General features: G+C 38.2%; 1 protein-coding gene across 1 annotated transcript in view; it reads left to right on the top strand.

Moving 5' to 3' along the window:
- Nucleotides 1–1,163: 1,163 nt before the first annotated feature.
- LOC139697653 (delta-sarcoglycan-like) overlaps nt 1,164–19,301 on the top strand; it is a 400,626-nt gene continuing 382,488 nt past the window's right edge. The window contains exons 1-2 of the mRNA XM_071596450.1: nt 1,164–1,341; nt 1,651–1,897. Of these exons, the coding sequence (XP_071452551.1) occupies nt 1,679–1,897 (219 nt within the window). The 5' untranslated portion in view covers nt 1,164–1,341; nt 1,651–1,678. The remainder of the gene's footprint in view (nt 1,342–1,650; nt 1,898–19,301) is intronic.

Genomic DNA, 19,301 nt, shown 5'->3' with positions numbered 1-19,301 from the left:
TATATATATATATATATATATATATATATATGTTCGAATATATAGTCATTTTATTTATCCATTTGCCTTTATTTCCTACTACCCCGCCCAGCCTCCTCCTCGTTTCCCGAACCTCAGTAGCCTTCTGGGCTCATCCCATATCCCTCTCACCCCCCCACACCACACACATAGCCATCTCCTCATTTGTGTGTATAATCTTCCTTTTTATGCCATCCACCCACTGCGCATGGGCCGACTCCAGAGAGCGTTGTGTGTGTCGGGGAGAGTAGGGAATGGGCGGATGAGATGGGGCTGTGGGGGGGGGCAGACGGGAGGTTGTTCAATCGATTCCTCCCACCACATCGCCCCCTCATCCTTTTCCCTTCCACCTCCACCTCGCCTTCAGTACCCTCCCTTCCCCTACCTCCCTCAAACCCGCCCCTCGCCAACTCCAGCCCCCCCAAGCCCTCATCCCTGCGGACCGCCGTCGTCTTCGCGGAGAGCGGACCAGTTGCCGCCGGAACACCGGTGGGAATCGTGGCCTTCCGACGGGAGGTTGGTTCCCGACACCGCCGATTCGCTTACTATCGGTACTAACGTCGACGAATTCGGCTCGTACGGTATTCGAAGTAGTGTATGGAGTTAATGCGTTGAGTTTCCGGGGAGATTTTTTTCTCTGGTGTGGGTGCTTCTCTACGCTGTTATTTATCTTTACAGCGGCAATAACGATCACAGGTTTTTATTCACCGTTAATGAACACTATATATTCCTCTTTGGTCAATATTTATTTCGCAAGCATTCTCCCAGTGTGGCTTTATGTTTGTACAATATTTTGTCTAATTTTTCGCATTCGCTCAAGTTTGATTCTTTTTGCAGCTTTTTTCACGAAAGAATGTGTGAAGGGAAAATAAACCAATTATGTTAGCTCAGAATTTTTATTGGATTGCTTGCACCAATAGCGTGTCATGGTGATAGCGCGCGCTATTTTTGCCGTAAATTTCGGGCGTATATCCTTTCCGTAAATTACTGGCATTCACAGAAAATCTAGTGCTCGAAGCTTTTTTATAATACGTTGGGACTATGAATTCATCGGTCATGAGTCAGAAAATTTCCATGCAATTTATTTTTAGTATCATTTTGTTTATTTCTTAAAAAGAACGTTCACAAAAGTTTTAGCTAAGCTTATAGCATTTCTACTAAGGTACTATTAAATAGCTAAGTTATAATTTGAATGACTAGGAAAAGAGATTTAAGAACCACAATATACACATTACGCCCGGCGAAAAATTGTTATTCATGATTAAGCTCAAAGAGGAAAGTGCGATACTTCGGGAAACTCATACTGGATGAAAACAAATTGAGGTAAGATTTAATTATTGAACTCATTATTAACCGAAAGGCAGTAAAATTGCTAATATTATATCAGACACACAAGTTTAGAACTTAAAGGTAGTTTTAGAATGTCATATCGTTTCGTAATGAATAATAGTCATTTAGTAAATACATAAATGGGAAACTAAATTAATGTTTTCAATCAAGATGACAATTCCCACTCGGCCGGCAGGAATGAAATGACAAGAAACATTTCCATTCAGTGCTCCGTGCTAGGATAGATTTTCGAGTGGCAGGGTCGTGAGAGTGGGTAGAGATAGGACATACCTGTTCTTCCAGGGGATTTTTTCAAACAAGTGACGAGGGAATGCATCAGGGCCCAGAGCCTCACGTGACCCATTGCTACGGTCCCCGCCCACACCAGAGCAGCATGGCAACCCTACCTTCAGTCCCCTCGACTGGCCACCAACTGCACCGTAGTAATCCGGTTCCTGCCGCCGAGAGGCGAGTCTGTTTCCCGGGGCAAGACGAGGAGTGGCGGATAGCTTCGGCCCCAAACAACTCCAGCGCAGCCGGCCACTTGCACGTGAGTCAGATGGGAAAGTTGCGCGCTCCCAGACACACGAACATTGCTTCATCGTCCCTTATCGCACGGAATGAAGGTCGTTCGGGGCCTAATACCTAATCCATGTGCTTTTACTCGTCACACGCATTTCCTTACAGCTATACCCTTTCTACGATGCCACATACAGGAATTTCAGTGGATTGAACTCAAAATCCTTATCTTGCTTCTTTCCTCCCGTCAAACGTAGCTGTTTAAAATTTCGCAAGTGCTGAACATATGCTAAGGAAATGAGTCAATGATGAATGTCAGGTCGGGCAGTTAAGTTCTTAATTAAAATTTTGTGAATATACACATAGTTTGAAATAGAAAGGTATCGGTAGGCGTCAATCGTAGTTCGGGGTTTAGAAGTGTTTTCGTGTACATTTTTAATTAATAGCATACTAGTGAGACTGCAATGTATCATTTAGAAGATGAGGATATGCAAATTTGAGTGTTGAAATATTGAAGTTGCTGCCAATAAGCTTGCGAAAAATTATTGCCAAACGTATTTTTTCCGTTCGTAGTTTAACTCAAGTCGTCAGAATGTTCCTGATTTTTCTGTCATGATTGAATTACAGAAATATTTTGCAAAGTCCATTGCATTATAATTTTTCTTTTATGGTAATTTTATATGGAAGAGAAATGAGAGATATGTGTATGGAAAATTTTTGACAACATGATAAGATGTCTGGGGAAAACTTGAAACACCGGTTTCAGGTCAGGATATTATGAGAAAATTTAGTTTACATTTTTTAGCGATATGTCAAATTTTATTCTCTATAGTTTATTTTAAAAATTTGTCCATAATAAACATGTAATAAAACTGTATAAAAGGTTTATATTCCACTAATAAAATGGATTCGTAATACATCTCTAATTGATTCACCAAAGGTTTCCTCTAGTATAGCTGATTTTCATTAAAATTTGTTACCTGTAAAACAGTTTCTTTTCCCTCATAATCATTAACATCAGGAACATTAACAACATATAACTCAAGTAGGAAATATCCCAAAAAATGGTTTGAAATATATAATACCTCTTTCTTAGCTTCTTTTAATTTTTTCCCTATAAAGTTATTTTTCGGATTTGTTTGTTAATCAAATATCACGTCGTAGATGTTCTCTAATTCAAATACTTAATTACAGTATTTAAGTAGTATATTAATAAGTCAACTTTGTGCTTAACTCCTCTTTGAGTTATTATTATTAACTACTTAACTCCTCTGACTAATTCTCAACTGTATCTGTCAACAAATGTAACAAGTTGTTGTCAACTAGTGTAACACCTTTAACTAGTAACTGTCTACTACTTAACTCCTCATGGAGAATTATACTAAAATATACATAATAAAGACTCAATAAATTATACCCTTGAAAGATATGCTTCGTTAGAAAAAATGTGCTTTTGGACTTCCTCTTGTGTAGTAAAGATATAAACGTAATTTATTTCGTTCCCTCCCACGTTTCTTTTGCTAGTGGCGTATCTGCTCTTTCTTTCTCTTCTCGCCTTCGGTATGGCGATGTGCCTTGGATTTCATATCCTTCCATATCGCTCTGCTTTCGATCTCCGGAGTAGTGTTTCCTTTCTCTTCAATTCGACCTTCAACTCCAGCTCTCCTTCCCGGAGCAGTTTCTAAAACGATTCTTGCGGGACCTAAGGCCCTTGGCTTCCCTTTGCACGCACGCCTCGCGCCTCGCTTTCGTCCTCACTTAAACTCTCTGCCATCAATCTCGCCCCTTCGTGCCAAAAGTTTTCCGAGTGCTAGAGATCGTTTAAAGCAATCACCGATTCCATTTTAAAATGTCGCGGCGTGACGTCGTTTGCCAAAACTCCCGCGCGCATGACTTTTTCCCATTCTTTTTCGTTGGGGCTTGCGCGCAAGTGTTCAACTTTTTAATTATTTTTAAAAAATATTTCGTATCTTTTACTGTTTGTGGAAAACCACGTGGTGATTCAAATTCCTGTTTTTACGGGTCTTTGCCAAACTTTAAGTAATTTTTTTTCCGCCAGAAATTGAGTTTTTATGTGTATTTTCTCTCGCAATTGAAATGTTTTTTCTATTAGCATCAGCGCTGGGTAAGAACTGTTTTAATTTATCACGTAGAGATTTGTCTAGCTAAAACTTTTTACTGGGGTTACCCATGCAGAAAATATTTTTGTTCAATTTGAAAAAAAGATCATTAATCGGAGTACTGTGAAATAAATTAGCGTTCGTTTTGGCATCGATGTGCATTGATGCTAATACATTACGTCTGATTTAGGGTTATCTTATGCTCATATATTTTTCGTATTTGCCATTTTTTGCACATTATTTTTGTCATAATTTGATGGAACAGTTATATGCTTAAGCAGAAATTAGCACAACCTTTCCATGTGTCTTCCCTAATATTATAAATACACTGCTTATTTGCATTATGCTTGAATTTCCTGAGAAATTTTCGTTTAATGAGCTTACCTTTATCAAGTGTCATCTTAGTAATCGTAGGTCATCAATCCGCGAACTTGTTTGTCGCTGTCCTCTATGCTATCGTGCTGCCTGCCAGTCTTTTTCAACCCTTCATATTACATCACGTTGACGTCTTCCATTTACCACCTCTCGCATTTTATTTTTAGCCTTCCATTTTGTCTCGTATTATCTTTTTTATTTATGGCCATCAGAAAATCAGTATATTTTCAATTCTCATTTTGTCCATGCGTCCCCGTAGGCCCTCTGTTAAAGCAAAATTTCATTTAATTTGTTAATCGATATATATGGCCGGTTTAGTTTTGCAATATCCATCTGTATTTAGTTTATTTCTATGCAATATTAAAAAAAATGAAAACCACTTGCTATACTTCTAAACCCACTTTATTTACCATATTTTTACGAGTGCCATTTTAAAGGTGCACCAAATGATTTCTATTCCGCATAATGAGCGTAAATCCTCTCCATCAATTGATACCTGATTCTTCTTTCTAATGTTCATTCCAGTATAATTAAAATAGTCAAACATCATCTGTAACTCACAGTAATAGGTAGTATAACCCACATAACCTTGCTGTGGTACTTCCTTTTGACTAGTTTGGAAGTGTTTTCCAAGTAATTGTTGGACCACCTTTGGATTTTAAATATTTTTCAGCGTTTTACTTTAAACTTTTAGCGTGGAAACCGATATATAGATATATATATATATAATATATATATATATAATATATATATATATATATATATACATATATATAAATATGCATTATTGATTTTTTATCTTTTCCATGCATAAAGGCTTAGGTAGGATAAAAATATTTGTCGTTTTGGTAGGGCAAAAAGTATTACTATTGAGGTATAGTAAACAATCATTTTTCTTATTAAGAAGAAAAATTAGATTGAGACTAGATTTCTACATGGATTTATGTAAAACATCGTCATTTCTTTATTAATACGCTTCGTTGCGATGCGTCCTCTCCTAAGCTAAAATAACTCATTTTCTTGTAAATGCGTTGCCCACTAACCTCCGTTTCGTTGATAACTTAATGACGCATGTATATGAATCAGGATTGCCTAATTTGACAATTACGGTCCCAAAACAACGGAAAAATGTATATTCTCTAACTTAACACCATTTGCTGTGCCTCTTTTAAATTTACTAAACTTGAATTCGTTCAGGGTGTCATCCCGACGAAAAGTATTCAAATAAATTCAAAAAATCATAATTTTATCTTAAATTTAAATTTTTTGGGCAATGTGAACTTCTTGTACAAATTTCATCTCAATTGAGTGCCCTCAAATTTCTCTGTGGACAAAATTGACTTGGCTAATTTTTGTTTTTGACGACATCGTGATATTTTTTAATATTTTATTACCATTTCAAAAAGGCAAAGGCGTTCTCTGGGTAAATAGAATATTCCGCTATGCAGTATGGTGAAATATGAGGTAATGAACTTAATCATGGGATCGGTTCATAGTCTTCGGGGTGTGAAGGGAAGATGGTGTATTTTTGAGGGCCGTCATAACATTAATACCATCCTCATCGCGACTGATATTTAAAAGTATATGATTGTGATGATCATTCTTAAGATTGAGTGGAAAGGAACTGTTGTTGTCATTGAAAAAAATTAAATAATGAGAAGCGTCAGGAGTTTTTTATTTTACTGCTACAGAGTTGATATGAAGGTTGCTGAATATTTCAACATTTTGATTGAATTTCGTTCTACCTTTTAGGGTGTAATGTGACAGCTCTTGACTGATATCCTCTTGGTGTGAAAGCAGCGTTGTACTTCACAATAGGGTGTGCATTATAAAAGTCGCGAGGGATTCGGCAAGTAGTACTCGGCGTAAGAGAGGGAGAAGAGAGGGAAGGAGAGTATTCGCACGGGGCACGATCGATGTCTTCCATTCCCTCCACCCACCCTCACGCAGTCGAAGTCCGACCGCCGCATGAATTTATGAGTCATAAGGATTTATGCATTCGCGGAGTTGCCATTCGTGATCCGTGGGAATTCTTGCCTTACCGACTCGAGGCATGCATCTCTTTCGACTTCCACGTGAAACGTTGGCTGGTCGGGGGATCCGCTTCCCAGTCATGTTATTTGGATCAAATTACTCTGATGAGTTGGCCGAGGTCTGTAACAGGAGGGAAGGACGAGTGGGGTAATTTGACCAACTTGCCGGAAGTAAAGGGAGTAGTTTGATTCTCCACTCTCGCATTCAAATTCGACCTCTTCGGTCGTTCCTCTTTCGTGCCGCTAATGTCTCCACGAGGGGGAGAGAGTGAGGGAGAAGGGAAGTGTGAAGACGGAGAGCTTTGGAATGCAATGGGAGGCACCTTAAAGGCATTTTTTTTTCATTCAGGACAAGCGGCTTAGCGTGCACCATTTCGGTTTCCAAAGAAATTCCTGGAGTGAGTAGGGGGGGTGGGAAAGCAGGAGGAATTAAGGAGGAAAGGTTGAAATTCAGAACACGATACGCTACATGGTGCGCGAATAAGTTCCATATCATGTCAAAATTCAGACGAAAATAAATCTAAATATTCATGGTACCATTTCGGACCGGTATCAATTTACCCACATCTTCATACCTTGTTTAAAAGTTGCGAGAAAAAAACCAGAGAGAATTACGGCCGATATTCGTGTCACTTGGCGATGCGACCTTATGTTCAATGTGTTCATTGCGGATATAAAGATATCTCTTGCCATTTCTCAGGTTCCGTTGCACCCTGCGTGATCCCAGTGACCCGTTCTTGTTCAAGATCTGCCTTAAAAGTTGCAGACGCTCTGCCCTTGGGGATACATCGAGTTATTTTTTTAAATTTTAACGAATTTTTTCCAATGAATTATTCCGATCGCCGTGGTCGTTTCGACTTGTACTCTACGTATTCTGTTCCCTGAAGGAACTGAAGTTATGAATAGTAATAATGTGAGAAGTATAGAAGTTCTCTTTCGAGTCGATGGAAGCAGAAGTCTTCCTTGCTCGATGAATATAAGGACGTACAACTTGTGAGATCTTCATTAACTAATGCAAAAAAAAAGTGTAAAGGTGCCTCACTCGCTTTATAATGGGAAACATGAACGAATAAAATAATTTTGATAGCCATTTAATTAAAATTTTAAGAATCTTACAGTTTAGCTTAGCACTAAGGATGGAGAAGAATGCTGTTAACCTTTTGCAGGATGGGCACAGTCCGACGAAACGTAATGTGCGCTGGATATTTTGTTTGAGTTCATTCTGACGTATACCCGTATATTCTTATTAAATTATAATAAAACCGGGGCAACTTTTAATCAAGCAATAACCTTTGAAGCTGTCATTCATCCTACAAAGAAATTTCCAGCCAAAAAAACAATTGCGTAATTGGACGATCGACTATTTACATAAAGCTGAGGAAGTTCTCTATTGATATTCTTACTTTAATATTTAAAAAATGAGCTTTTAGTTTTTATTCTTTATTTCACGTATAAAAATCAAGTATAGGTAAGGGCTAGACATTTAAAAAAATCATTCTAGAAGGAAAGTTTTAATGCCTCAATTAATAGAGTAACACAATAGATTTCTTGCATTTTAGTAAATGATGAGAAGGCTAATTTCAAATTGGAGTGATATGATGCATGCAATGCGCACCACCGGTAAGCAACTTGAAGGGAGCTCCTGTTTACATTTATTCATTTTATGAATTCACCCAAATCTTTCGCAGCTGTTTATAAATCGATTACTATTACTTGCAATCATCTTGCTTGGGTATTAGTATTTGAAACGAGAATGGATATTCTGTAAGGGTACAAATTTTATTTGCTATTTTATTTATATATTGGTGGTTACTACTTTAGAGGACTTGCAATCCGTGCCATGACGCCGTTATAAATAGGTTAATATCTGTTTGAAGGTGGTACGTAAGGGAGCAAAGGGGCCACTAGAGCGAAACACTGCGCCCAAATTAGCATACAATTTTTAGTCATAATGAAATATGTGACAGGATCCAATGTATTACGCATCGTATAAAAGGTAGTTTATTCTACTTGGTATAATCTTCCCGCCCGAATCCATCACTCGGATTGGGAATATAATATGCAGCAATCCGACCACCCCTAAAATTGTAATTTTCTACCTATATCACTACACCTCTCCGACGTGACTCTGTTGAAGAAAAGTCGCACGGGCGAAAACTCGTCATCGTTAATGAAGGATCCATCTTGATGTTAAAGTTTGTATCTATTCCGTGGTAACAAATTTCTATTGTAGTTTATGTAGTCATAATGAGATTTAAAGCGGCCAAAACAGCCTATCAATTATACAATATAATCCTTGGATCCTAGCTGACCTTTGGAAACGTTACAATTTGCAAAACAGCCTGCGGAAGGCTTGATTCAAAGATCAATAGATAACGAAAGAAAGCTGCTAAATTAAAGCAAGCTTGAAAATAACAAGTTAATTGGTAAAACTATGGCTATACGAAACAACAGTGTCTTTTTCTACTGCAACCAGTGGCAGAAGATAGGATATCCATGGATTACACTACCAAGTCCCTAAGCTCCCAAGGCCCCTTCATCTTTCTTTCCCTTCACTTACGGTTTGAGTTATGCCTATAAGGCTTAGCAACCATTCCACAAATCCCATATCTGTTTTAGTCTCTGCAGGAGGAGAAGAAAATTTGGACGAAATCTCGTAAATCTCGGACAGCACATAATATTTGTTGCCATGGATCATGTTATTAAAGATCTAATCTTTGTATTTGCCTCCAAAATTGCGTCACGTATTTCCTTATTTATTTTACGGCTTAAAACCAAGTGAAATGATCGGAAAGCATTCTGAAAGCCGCTCAACTACTTTGATTTAAAATACGTTCGGGTAGGATTCATGACGCACACTAGATGGGAAATGATAACAATGTCGAATTTCTTAAGGCTTTTATATCTCTTCATTTTATTTAAAATTTACCTTTATACATACCTCGCCTTTTTATAACAATGGTTTTTAAATATAATTAATATATTTAAAATGGGTCGCGGTAGTCCAGTGGGTAGAGCGTTGGACTGCTGACCGAAGGGGCCCGGGTTCGATTCCCGGGCAAGGCACTCTGGGCACCTGCAGCTCTACCCAAGCTAAAGTGATTTTTCGGGTACCAGGTCTTACTGGGAAACCATAACCGGCACAGGGAAAGGAACTGGCCCCCCTACCCTGATGTGTGAATTTTCACACGCCGTATAGGGCTTAGTACTGGGTGATCTCTACCATCACCTACTAAACCGACCTTCGGGTTGATTACTGTGTTTATGGTTTTTTTTATATTTAAAATGAACTTTCTGGATACATTTCAGACGTAGCATTGCTAATTGCTGTCGATACATCCGAGGTATTTCTACAGCTTTGAAATAAGGGAAAACCTTAGGTTGAAGGATTTAATTCCCTCTATTTCCCGAAATGACTCTCAATTTGTTATCTGAAACACATAGAATGTGAAGCCTAAATGTGGTAGCGTATCAATAAAACATTGTGTCCAAAATCCTATGCATTGCATAGGTATTTAATCTGGAGCATGATCGTTATAGGAGTTGGAAAAACATTATTGTTTATCAATAAAAGTAATCGAAAAATATGGAGAAGGCTTTGAAAATTCCCAGGAGAGACTAATACTTCGCAGTTCCTTTGAAAGGAGACTTTGAGGAGGAATTCGTGAAGAATATTTGAGTAGCGAAGACGCGATATGCATGAGTCGAAAATGTTTTTTTCATAACAACCTCACAGTCACGCGACGATATCTTCCTTTCACAAGGGAAAAATTGGTACGGACGGCATTGTATAATCCTAGAGGGTAGGCGATATTAGAAATGAATTTCTCTGATATTAGTATATTCTGCCGACCAAGAACATGAAATACTTCGCTCCCTACAATATAAATACTTTATCGGCCTTTTAAATTTAAAATTTTACAAAAAGAATCAGCTGTCAAATATATATATATATATATATATATATATATATATATATATATATATATATATATATATATATATATATTGAAGTTAATGATCGGGAATTGTACATAAAAATATAGCCGAATATTAACCCTGACATAATAATTCAAAGTAAGACAGCAATACTTTAATTAGCTAAACAAATTAAGAGAAATGCCCTTTTGGGAAAGCCATATACATGGACCTTTATGAATGATTTCATTGTGATTTGACTATTCAAGGCAGCGCGGTAAAACTTGTTGGCAAATGTGGTGGGGGGTTTGCTCTTTTAACGCAGCTGGTTGTTAGTTTGCTCCGAGCAGTATGCGTTGAATGACGTGCCTCTGTGTGAAGTGTATTTCTCGACTTTATAACTCGGCGCAATGAAGTGCTCGCTTGAGCAGCGATACGCTATCAAGTCTTGGGAGTACCTTGGAAAGAATGCAGCCGAAACATTCCAGATGCTTCAAGAGGCCTTCAAGGACGAATGCATTTCAAGGTCACAGCCCGGTAGGTGGCACAAGATGTTCAAGGAGGGCCGAGAGGAGGTCACCGACGATCCCCGTTTTGGACGCCCAGCAACGGCCATAACCGACGATTACATGAATCGTATGCACGAAGTTTTGCGTTCTGACCATCGACTGAGCATCCAGCAAATTTCTGACACCATACACATGTCCACATTTGTAATACATTTGATAGTGACCGAGAATCTGGAAATACGCAAGGTCTGCGTGAAGCTTGTACCGACAGTGTTGACGGAAGACCAGAAAGAACTTCAAGTTTCACTCAGGCATTGATTGTTTGGTTTGATTTAAAATGAGCCAGACTTTAGTAATTATGTCGTAGCCGGAGACGAATCCTGAATGTCCGAGTACAACCCAGAATTGAAAAGGCAGGGTAGCGATTGGCACACAAAATCATCATCCCGCCCCAAGAAGCGAGTAAAAGCGCGAATAAGCAAGTCTCAAATCAAAACAATGCTCCTTGTCTTCTCTGACGTCCGAGGAATCGTCTATTTTGAGTTTTTAACGCAAGGAGAAACTGACAACTCATTATTTTACCTGGAAGTGCTCAAGAGATTGAAACACCCGGTCGCGCGCGTGAGGGTCGACATCAAAGACACGGTCAAGCTCCACCATGACGATGCCCCCAGCCACTCGTCCTTCATCGTTACCAACTTCGTGGCCAAGAGTTGGCCCCGTGGGGGACCGGGGAATGAAAGATTAATGCTATGAAATTGCTCAGTTTAAACATACTTATTAATAAAAATTCATAGTCAAATATATACAAGCTTGTAATGGTTCATTAATTTCTAAGTGTATTAAATTATGCAAAAAATTGTTTAATTTGTATTGACCTAGTTTTTTCTTATTCTATATTGTAACGGAATAATAATACCAGAGCACTCATCTAACTACTGCCTTTACATTCTACGATAGAACTATGTAATTTACATCATTTTCATTTTGATATTCATTAATTTTTAATTCACATTTTCCGGAAGTCCTACGTTGTGAATGAATCAGAAGACCAATTATTTGTACATACATATCATCAGAATTATAAAAATATGGTTTTAATTTCTTGGTAAAGAATTTTCATTCACAATAATTTGTTACCCGAAACGCACGAGAGCAGGATAACCAGGAAAAAATTAGGCCCAACTGACACCATACGGAGGCCCTTTCTGCTCTTCCACACAACTCTGCCCCAGATGTCATGGCAATTATCGATCCCAGTGAATATAGTCGTGTGTTGGTCCAGGTGAGTCACTTCCAATCACAATCACTTTCCCTGAAAAAGATACAAGAATCTCCCCCTAAATAAATAATGCTATTGGTTTATTCCTGCCGTATCGTCCCATTCGGTACAGAAGTGTTGATAGAGAGACAGAGTGCAAGCAATTGTTCCCTTGATTAAATGGCGACATGGGATTCACTGGTATGTCTGAACGTCGAAAAGTCTCGAATTTCTCGACAGGAGTCATATTGGTACTAACATGCATCCACTTTAGTGTTTAAAATTTAAGCGAAACGATTTGATGCACTATGTTAGCTAACTAAATGCACATTTAATTCATATTGATATCACTAGTATTGTTCACATCAAAATTTCATATGTTAGTGGAACTGTCAAAAAAAAATTCCATGAATTTCATTCAATCAAATATATAAAAATCATTTTCCTTAATTTTGCACATAATACTATCATTTTTGGGATATTTTATACCGTTAGACACATTTTTTTGCGCTTTTCTCTTACCACCCGTATTATTCCGCGCTTACGAAGGGCTTTGCTGGATATTGAGGTATCTACCACCATTAAATAATCTTCTGAAAATGTTTGGATGAAGCCTCTCCTTCATACTTTCTATTTTCTTCTTCTTTCTCGTTTGTTATCTAACTATTCCCAGATTAAGTAAAATGTATACACCGCACGATGTGAATGTGTACTCGTAAACACAATTCCGTACGATGCTAGTATTTAATGAAATTAGGTTCCCAAGAACTTTATTTTAAATTTCTTCATGAAAAATTGAGATTTTTTGCAATTTATTTATTGAATGGATTTTTGAAGATATATATGGATATAGGGAAGGTGCATGCTTTGGTTTACCTTAATTTCTTGGACCATAAATTATATGTTTTATTTAATGTATTTTTGAGCAATTATAAGACAAAAACATTTATCCTGTACCGTTTTCAATCTTAGTCGTTTAGTCATTCCTTTCTTTGCTCATTATTAACAAAATTACTTTTTTATGATTGTTGGTGATTTAGAGGTTAAGGTAGGATTGGAATTTTTATTGGCACAAACTACACAACGGTACAACAACAATTCTCTCGCCTTTCTGCCAAAGTACAACCTGGCATTCGACAATTCGATAAGCACCTCCACAATTCAGCATGCTACATACTACACGTTCCTTCCACTGATAACTTCCCCCAGCATCCCTTTTTTATTTCTACTTCTTCTGCGTTTGCTTAACATTCTCCCCTCTATCGAAATCTTCAACATTCTATATCCAATGAAAATGCTCTGCATCCATCATTACTGCTTCCTTTAGATATTCCCAAACTATCCTTTCTCCTTCCGCACGATAGCTGCCACTTCTTCTTTTGTTTTCCTTTCACTCCATTTCACCTTTTTCATCCTTCTGCATCTCCATCTACATAATACCGCAAGTCGTCCGGGGGGTGTGTGGTGGGTGTGTTAGGTTACCCCTTGTGTGTGTGAGAGAGAGTGAGAACAATGCTTCTAAGCCTCTTACGGCTCCTAGGAGAAGCTGCTTCCAGCCATTGGCTGTTTACAGCATGCATCTCGTAAAGGTGTGATTTTTATGTAGTTTTATTTATTTGTCGTATGGCGTTTTCCGATTGCGAAAGAGTTTGCCGTGTGAGTCTACTTCGGTGTAGATAAGTGTTGCAGAGTTAGAGCTACTTTGGGTCTTCTGTGAGGTGTGCGGACATGGGGATAGTAGTCCCAGATACCATCGAGGAGCAAGTTTTCGTTGTTGGCTAAGGCTGTTGTCATATTTTCTGCCTGTTCTCTCAGAAAACTGAGGATATGAGGAATGTTCAAGTCTTTTCTGATGTCGCTGTTTCTGATGACCCATGGCTACCAACGAGTCGCCTCAGGATTTTCGATTCTGTTACCTGTATCTTTTTTAGATGGGATGGAGCCGCCTGGAGCCATGCTGGCGCCCCGTAGCAAAAGAGTGGTCGTATCATGCTGATGTAGAGCAACCTCTTTGTCTTTAGTGCCACCGGTGCAGAAGTTCTGAAAATGGGTCGGAGGGCCCTAGTTGCCCCCAGTGCTTTTTCTGAAGCGTTGCTGATTTGTCGGGCCCAACGAAGCCCTTTGTCTAGCGTGACGCCCAGATAGGAGGTGTATTCCTTCCTTGGGACCATTTTGGTGCCGAAATGGATGCGTGGACCCAGGTTTCTGATTATTCGACGGGAGAAGATGATGTGGGAGCATTTAGCTGGGTTTACTGTCAGCTTCCAGTCATTTATTCAATCCTCCAGTTTGTAGAGGGCCCTTTGAAGCTGAAGGGTAGCCTAAGTAGGATTTGCCGCTAGGCATATAAATATAGATTTGTGCCATCAGGGTTCGAAACGTCGTTCATGAAGATTGTGAATAATAGTGGCGATAGAACCGTCCCCTGAGGTACACCAGAGTCCAGGGGGTGGAGGTTAGAAGTAGCTGCTCGGTGTGCGACGTAGAATGATCTGCCGGGCAAGAATGGCTGTAGGCACTTCGTTAAGTGGGTCGGGAGGGGCAACCTGAGACCCAATGTCAATAATGTATAAAAGGAACGATAGCGGACCGTTACCACCTCCTTGTGGGACACCCGATTTTACACTTACTTTTTCCGATGATTTCCCGTCTGTTACAACCATTTGCTGAAGGTATTTTGAACATTTATTATGAAGTGTTTTGCACATTTATCATTCCCGTAGCTTCCCAAATTTAGGAGCAATTTTTTATGAGGGACTTTGTCGAATGCCTTTTTAAATTCTAGAAATATAGAATCGAGCTGAGTGTTATATATTCCCGAGATCAAAATCCTTAAAAAAACCCACGCTGCAAAAGTCTCCCATCTACACTATCACCTTGTTTTAATTTCCCGCGCCGAACAAAGCAACACTCCATGTAAAAGTTTTAACGAGCCTTTTCCTAACATCCTTACTCAACGTCTCTGTGAACAATCTTCTTCTAATGAAAGCTTCTTTGCCAAAGGCAATTCTCCTTCTTATATCCCTCATATTTTGATCATTTTGGTCCAGAAGAGGTCGTGAGTGAGGGTAACGCCCGAGAATAAAATCGAGTCCACCCTGACTATGTCGTTATTTACGATATAGTTGGGGTTTGAAAAGGAAATAATCATATACCAAACATTTATCCCTACGCACTCATTCAAGTTTCATTTAAAATCCCTAAGTTGATATTGTACCGCATTAGAGTCATTTTGCTCGTGCTATTTCAACCTCAGGGCTACGTGCATCCATTAAACCTCATCTACATCAGCAAATTAGCGTATCTTAGTATTAATGACTCAGTGGACTTATTATGATAGGAATAAATGAGAATAACTCCTTGTAACTACGGGACTACTTGGCCATATCCGCCGTGTCGTTCGTGTGACTTAGTGGTAAGCGTGTGACGCAAAGTTTTCACGGTCATCTCACGAAATCCTTACAAAGAGTACTCGACAGCGGGGGCATAAAAGATGCCAAAAAATACCAAATTAGTAATAGAAACTTGGTCACATAGGACAATGCTGAGGACAGAAATATTAGAAAATCTGAAGTGGGATATGAAAAGAAAATGTATAGACGTTTAAGGTCTATGCGAGTTGGAATCGAAGGGTAACGGGGACTATAGGAGGGAGTGTTATTGATGTGATTGGCGAGGGGTCACAAAAATATGGAATAAAAAGGTAGAAAGAAGCGTAGCTTACATAGAGTAAGCAACGAATAGAATATTACTAGTAGAAGTAAAAGTACACCGACGAACAGAGTCATTTTTCAGGAATATATGCCATTTAACAATGATAGGGAGGAAGAAATTTGTGCATTGGGAATTCATCATATATATGGAATGAGAATAAATATACATAAACTAAAGTCATGTGGTTTTCCAGAGGAGAAAAGCTAAGTCAGATATTTAAGGAGGGCAAAAACTAGAGCAGGTGGAACAGTTCATCTTGGAAGTGCTTTGACCAAAATTGTCAAAGTATTATGAGAACAAGGAGAAAAATTGCGTTACGCAAAGAAGAATTTACAAGAAAGATTGGATTGATGACAAGGAAGTAGAGTAAGGATATTGAGATAAGGCTCCATAATACTTTGATATGGGTTGTAGTAATATATGGTTCAGAAAAGTGATTTTTGAAACTAGATTATAGGCGTATATTGGAGGATTTTACGACATGGGTTTGTTGAAGTTTGAGAAAGGTTTAATAGACTGAAAGAAAAACAAACAAAGAAGGGAAAAGCGTAGTTTGAAAGGAGAGATAATTGTTTAAGAAATCTAAAGGAGGCAGTAATGATGAACGTAAAACATTTTGTTGGAAATGAGATGCTGAAGATATCTATAGAGGGAGGAATTATAGGCAAACGTGGAAGAGATAGGAATGAAATGGGTAGGCTGGAGGGAGTTAGAAGTGGAAGTACGTGTGCTAAGCTGAATTGAAGAGAGGCTTTTTATAGAGTAGGATACATGGTTGTGTTTTGTTAGGAGAGACAAGAGAATTATTATCTTTTGTTTTGTTTACTCAGAACCTTCCGCAACCGGTAGATTACGTATGATATATAAATATATAAATATAAATAAATAAATAAATAGATAAATAAATAAATAAATAAATAAATAAATAAATAAATAAATAAATAAATAAATAAATAAATATATATATATATATATATATATATATATATGTGTGTGTGTGTGTGTGTGTATGTGAGTGTCCTTTTAAATGTTATCCACTTTATTTGTGCTCTATTATGCCGTTCAAATATTACATTGCCTTTTAGGCCGTGGGGTGGATAATATTTCTGCGGAACTACTGAAATGTTTCGGAAAACTTGGGAGGAAGAGGCCCGATTCGTAATATCTATGAGGAAGAAATCTGGTCGGAAGACTTCGTGATATCGGTGTTAGTTCCTATTCCGAAAAAGGTAAAGGCTACCTCATGTGAGGACTACAGGACAATAAGTTTGATATCCCACGCAGTTAAGTTGTTCTCAGGATCATAAACAAAAGGATAGATAGGGCATAATCAGTTAGGGTTTAGGAAGGGGAGAGGCACGCGTGATGCAATTGCAGTAATGAGATTTTTAATCGAGAGGAATATAAAATATAATCAGGAAGTATTTGTCTGATTTCGAAAAAGTGTTTAATAGAGTGAATTGGGAAAAACTAATGAGTATATTGCAAAAAATAGGAATAGATTGGAGGGAAAGGAAGCTAATCCGCAATCTGTATATGTCTCAGACTGCTCAGGTGCGAGTGGGGAACGGGGAGTCCGGATGGGCAGTGTTAGGAATAGGTGTAAGGCAGGGTTGCCCATTTTCACCGTTGCTGTTCAACCTGTATGCAGAGGAAATGATTAAAGAGGCATGGGAAGAACTGGAGGTAGGAATGAAAGTGGGCAGGGAATTCGTAAAATCAGTTAGGTTCGCTGATGACCAAGCTTTAGTTTGTCAGTCAGCCATGGGGTTGCAAGCATTGCTGAGTGAATTGGAAATTCAGTGCGACCGGTATTGGATGAGAATCAATATTAATAAAACAATGGTTATGCGATTTTCTGTAAAGAAAAAGGCTAAGCTAAACATTAAAATAGGAGGGCAAAAACTAGAGCAGGGAGAAAAGTTTTCGTATCTCAGAAGTGTTTTCGACCAACACGGTCAAAGTAGCAGGGACATAAGTAGAAGAATTGCGCTATTCAAAGAGGCTTTCATAAGGAGGAGGGTGTTAATGACAGGGACGTTGAGTAAGGACATTAAAAACAGACTCGTAAAAATTTTGATATGGAGCGTAGCTATGTGCGGCGTGGAAACGTGGTCATGGAAGCAGGATGATAGACATAGAGTGGAGGATTTTGAAATGTGGATGTGGAGAAGAATGGAGAAGGTGAAATGGAGAGAGAAGAAAAGAAACGAGGAAGTACTTGGTATGGTGGGCGAAGAGAGGGGTTTGTTTGGAGCAATCCTATGGAGGCAGAAAAAGTGGATGAAGGGGGTATTGACCGGCAGCGGGATGTCGAATGAACTGTAATTGAGGGGAGAATGTTAGGCCAACGAGGAAAGGGATGGGATAGGGATGGACAGGAGGAACGAGGAGGAACAGGATAGGGATATTGGACGGGATGAAGGGAGGAAGAAGGTACTCGGAGCTGAAGAGGGACCTGATGTAGAGTAGGATGTAGTGTTTTGCTGGGGGTCACAAATTATTTAATTAGTAATTATGTCCATCCAAAAACCTACCTTAACCGGTAGATTACCTAATAATAATAATAATATGTATATTTATAATGAATATCTATCTATATATAAATATAAATAAATAAATATAAAATATATATATATATATATATATATATATATATATATATATATATATATATATATATATATATATATATATATATATATGGGTATATGGGTCGCGGTAGTCCAGGGGGTAGAGCATTGGACTACTGACCGGAGGTGCGATTCGCGGGCAAGACTCTGGGCACCTGTAACTCCACCCAAGCTTTATGATTTTTCGGTCACCAGATCTTATTGGGAAACTATCACCGGCCCAGGGAAAGGGAACTGACCCCCCTACCCTCATGTGTGAATTTCACACGCCGTCGGGCTTAGTACTGGTGAACTCTGCCATCACTTACCAAACTGACCTTCGGGTTGAGTACTGTGTTCATGGTTTGTATGTTTATTTACATTTGCATAAAATGCATATATATATATATATATATATATATATATATATATATATATATATATACATATACACACACACATATATATATATAAATTATGTATATATATATATATATACATATACACACACACATATATATATAAATTATGTATATATATATATATATATATATATTTGTGTGTGTATGTATATGTATATATATATATATATATATATATATATATATATATATATATATATATATATATTATAGCCACAAATTAGTACAAAGAGAAATTATAGTAGGAAAGAAGTGAAGTGGAAGATCTTGTATGACTGCATGGAGGGTTACAAAGTAAGAGTGAGATAAATGCACCCTATAGAAAGGTGAAAGCACTGTCAGAGGGTAAGAAAGGTAACTTCGTGTCCACAATAAAAGGTACGGCAGGAAACGTATATGTTTGACATGAAACTTTAAAAGCGGATGGAACAAATTAATAGGGGATCTAATTGATAAATATATTTGGTTTTT

The sequence above is a fragment of the Hetaerina americana genome, unplaced genomic scaffold (assembly GCF_022747635.1).
Source record: "Hetaerina americana unplaced genomic scaffold, ioHetAmer1.1.p SCAF_8, whole genome shotgun sequence".
NCBI lineage: Eukaryota > Metazoa > Arthropoda > Insecta > Odonata > Calopterygidae > Hetaerina > Hetaerina americana.
Note: the sequence above shows the minus strand (reverse complement) of the source record. Positions and strands in the feature narration are given on the sequence as shown.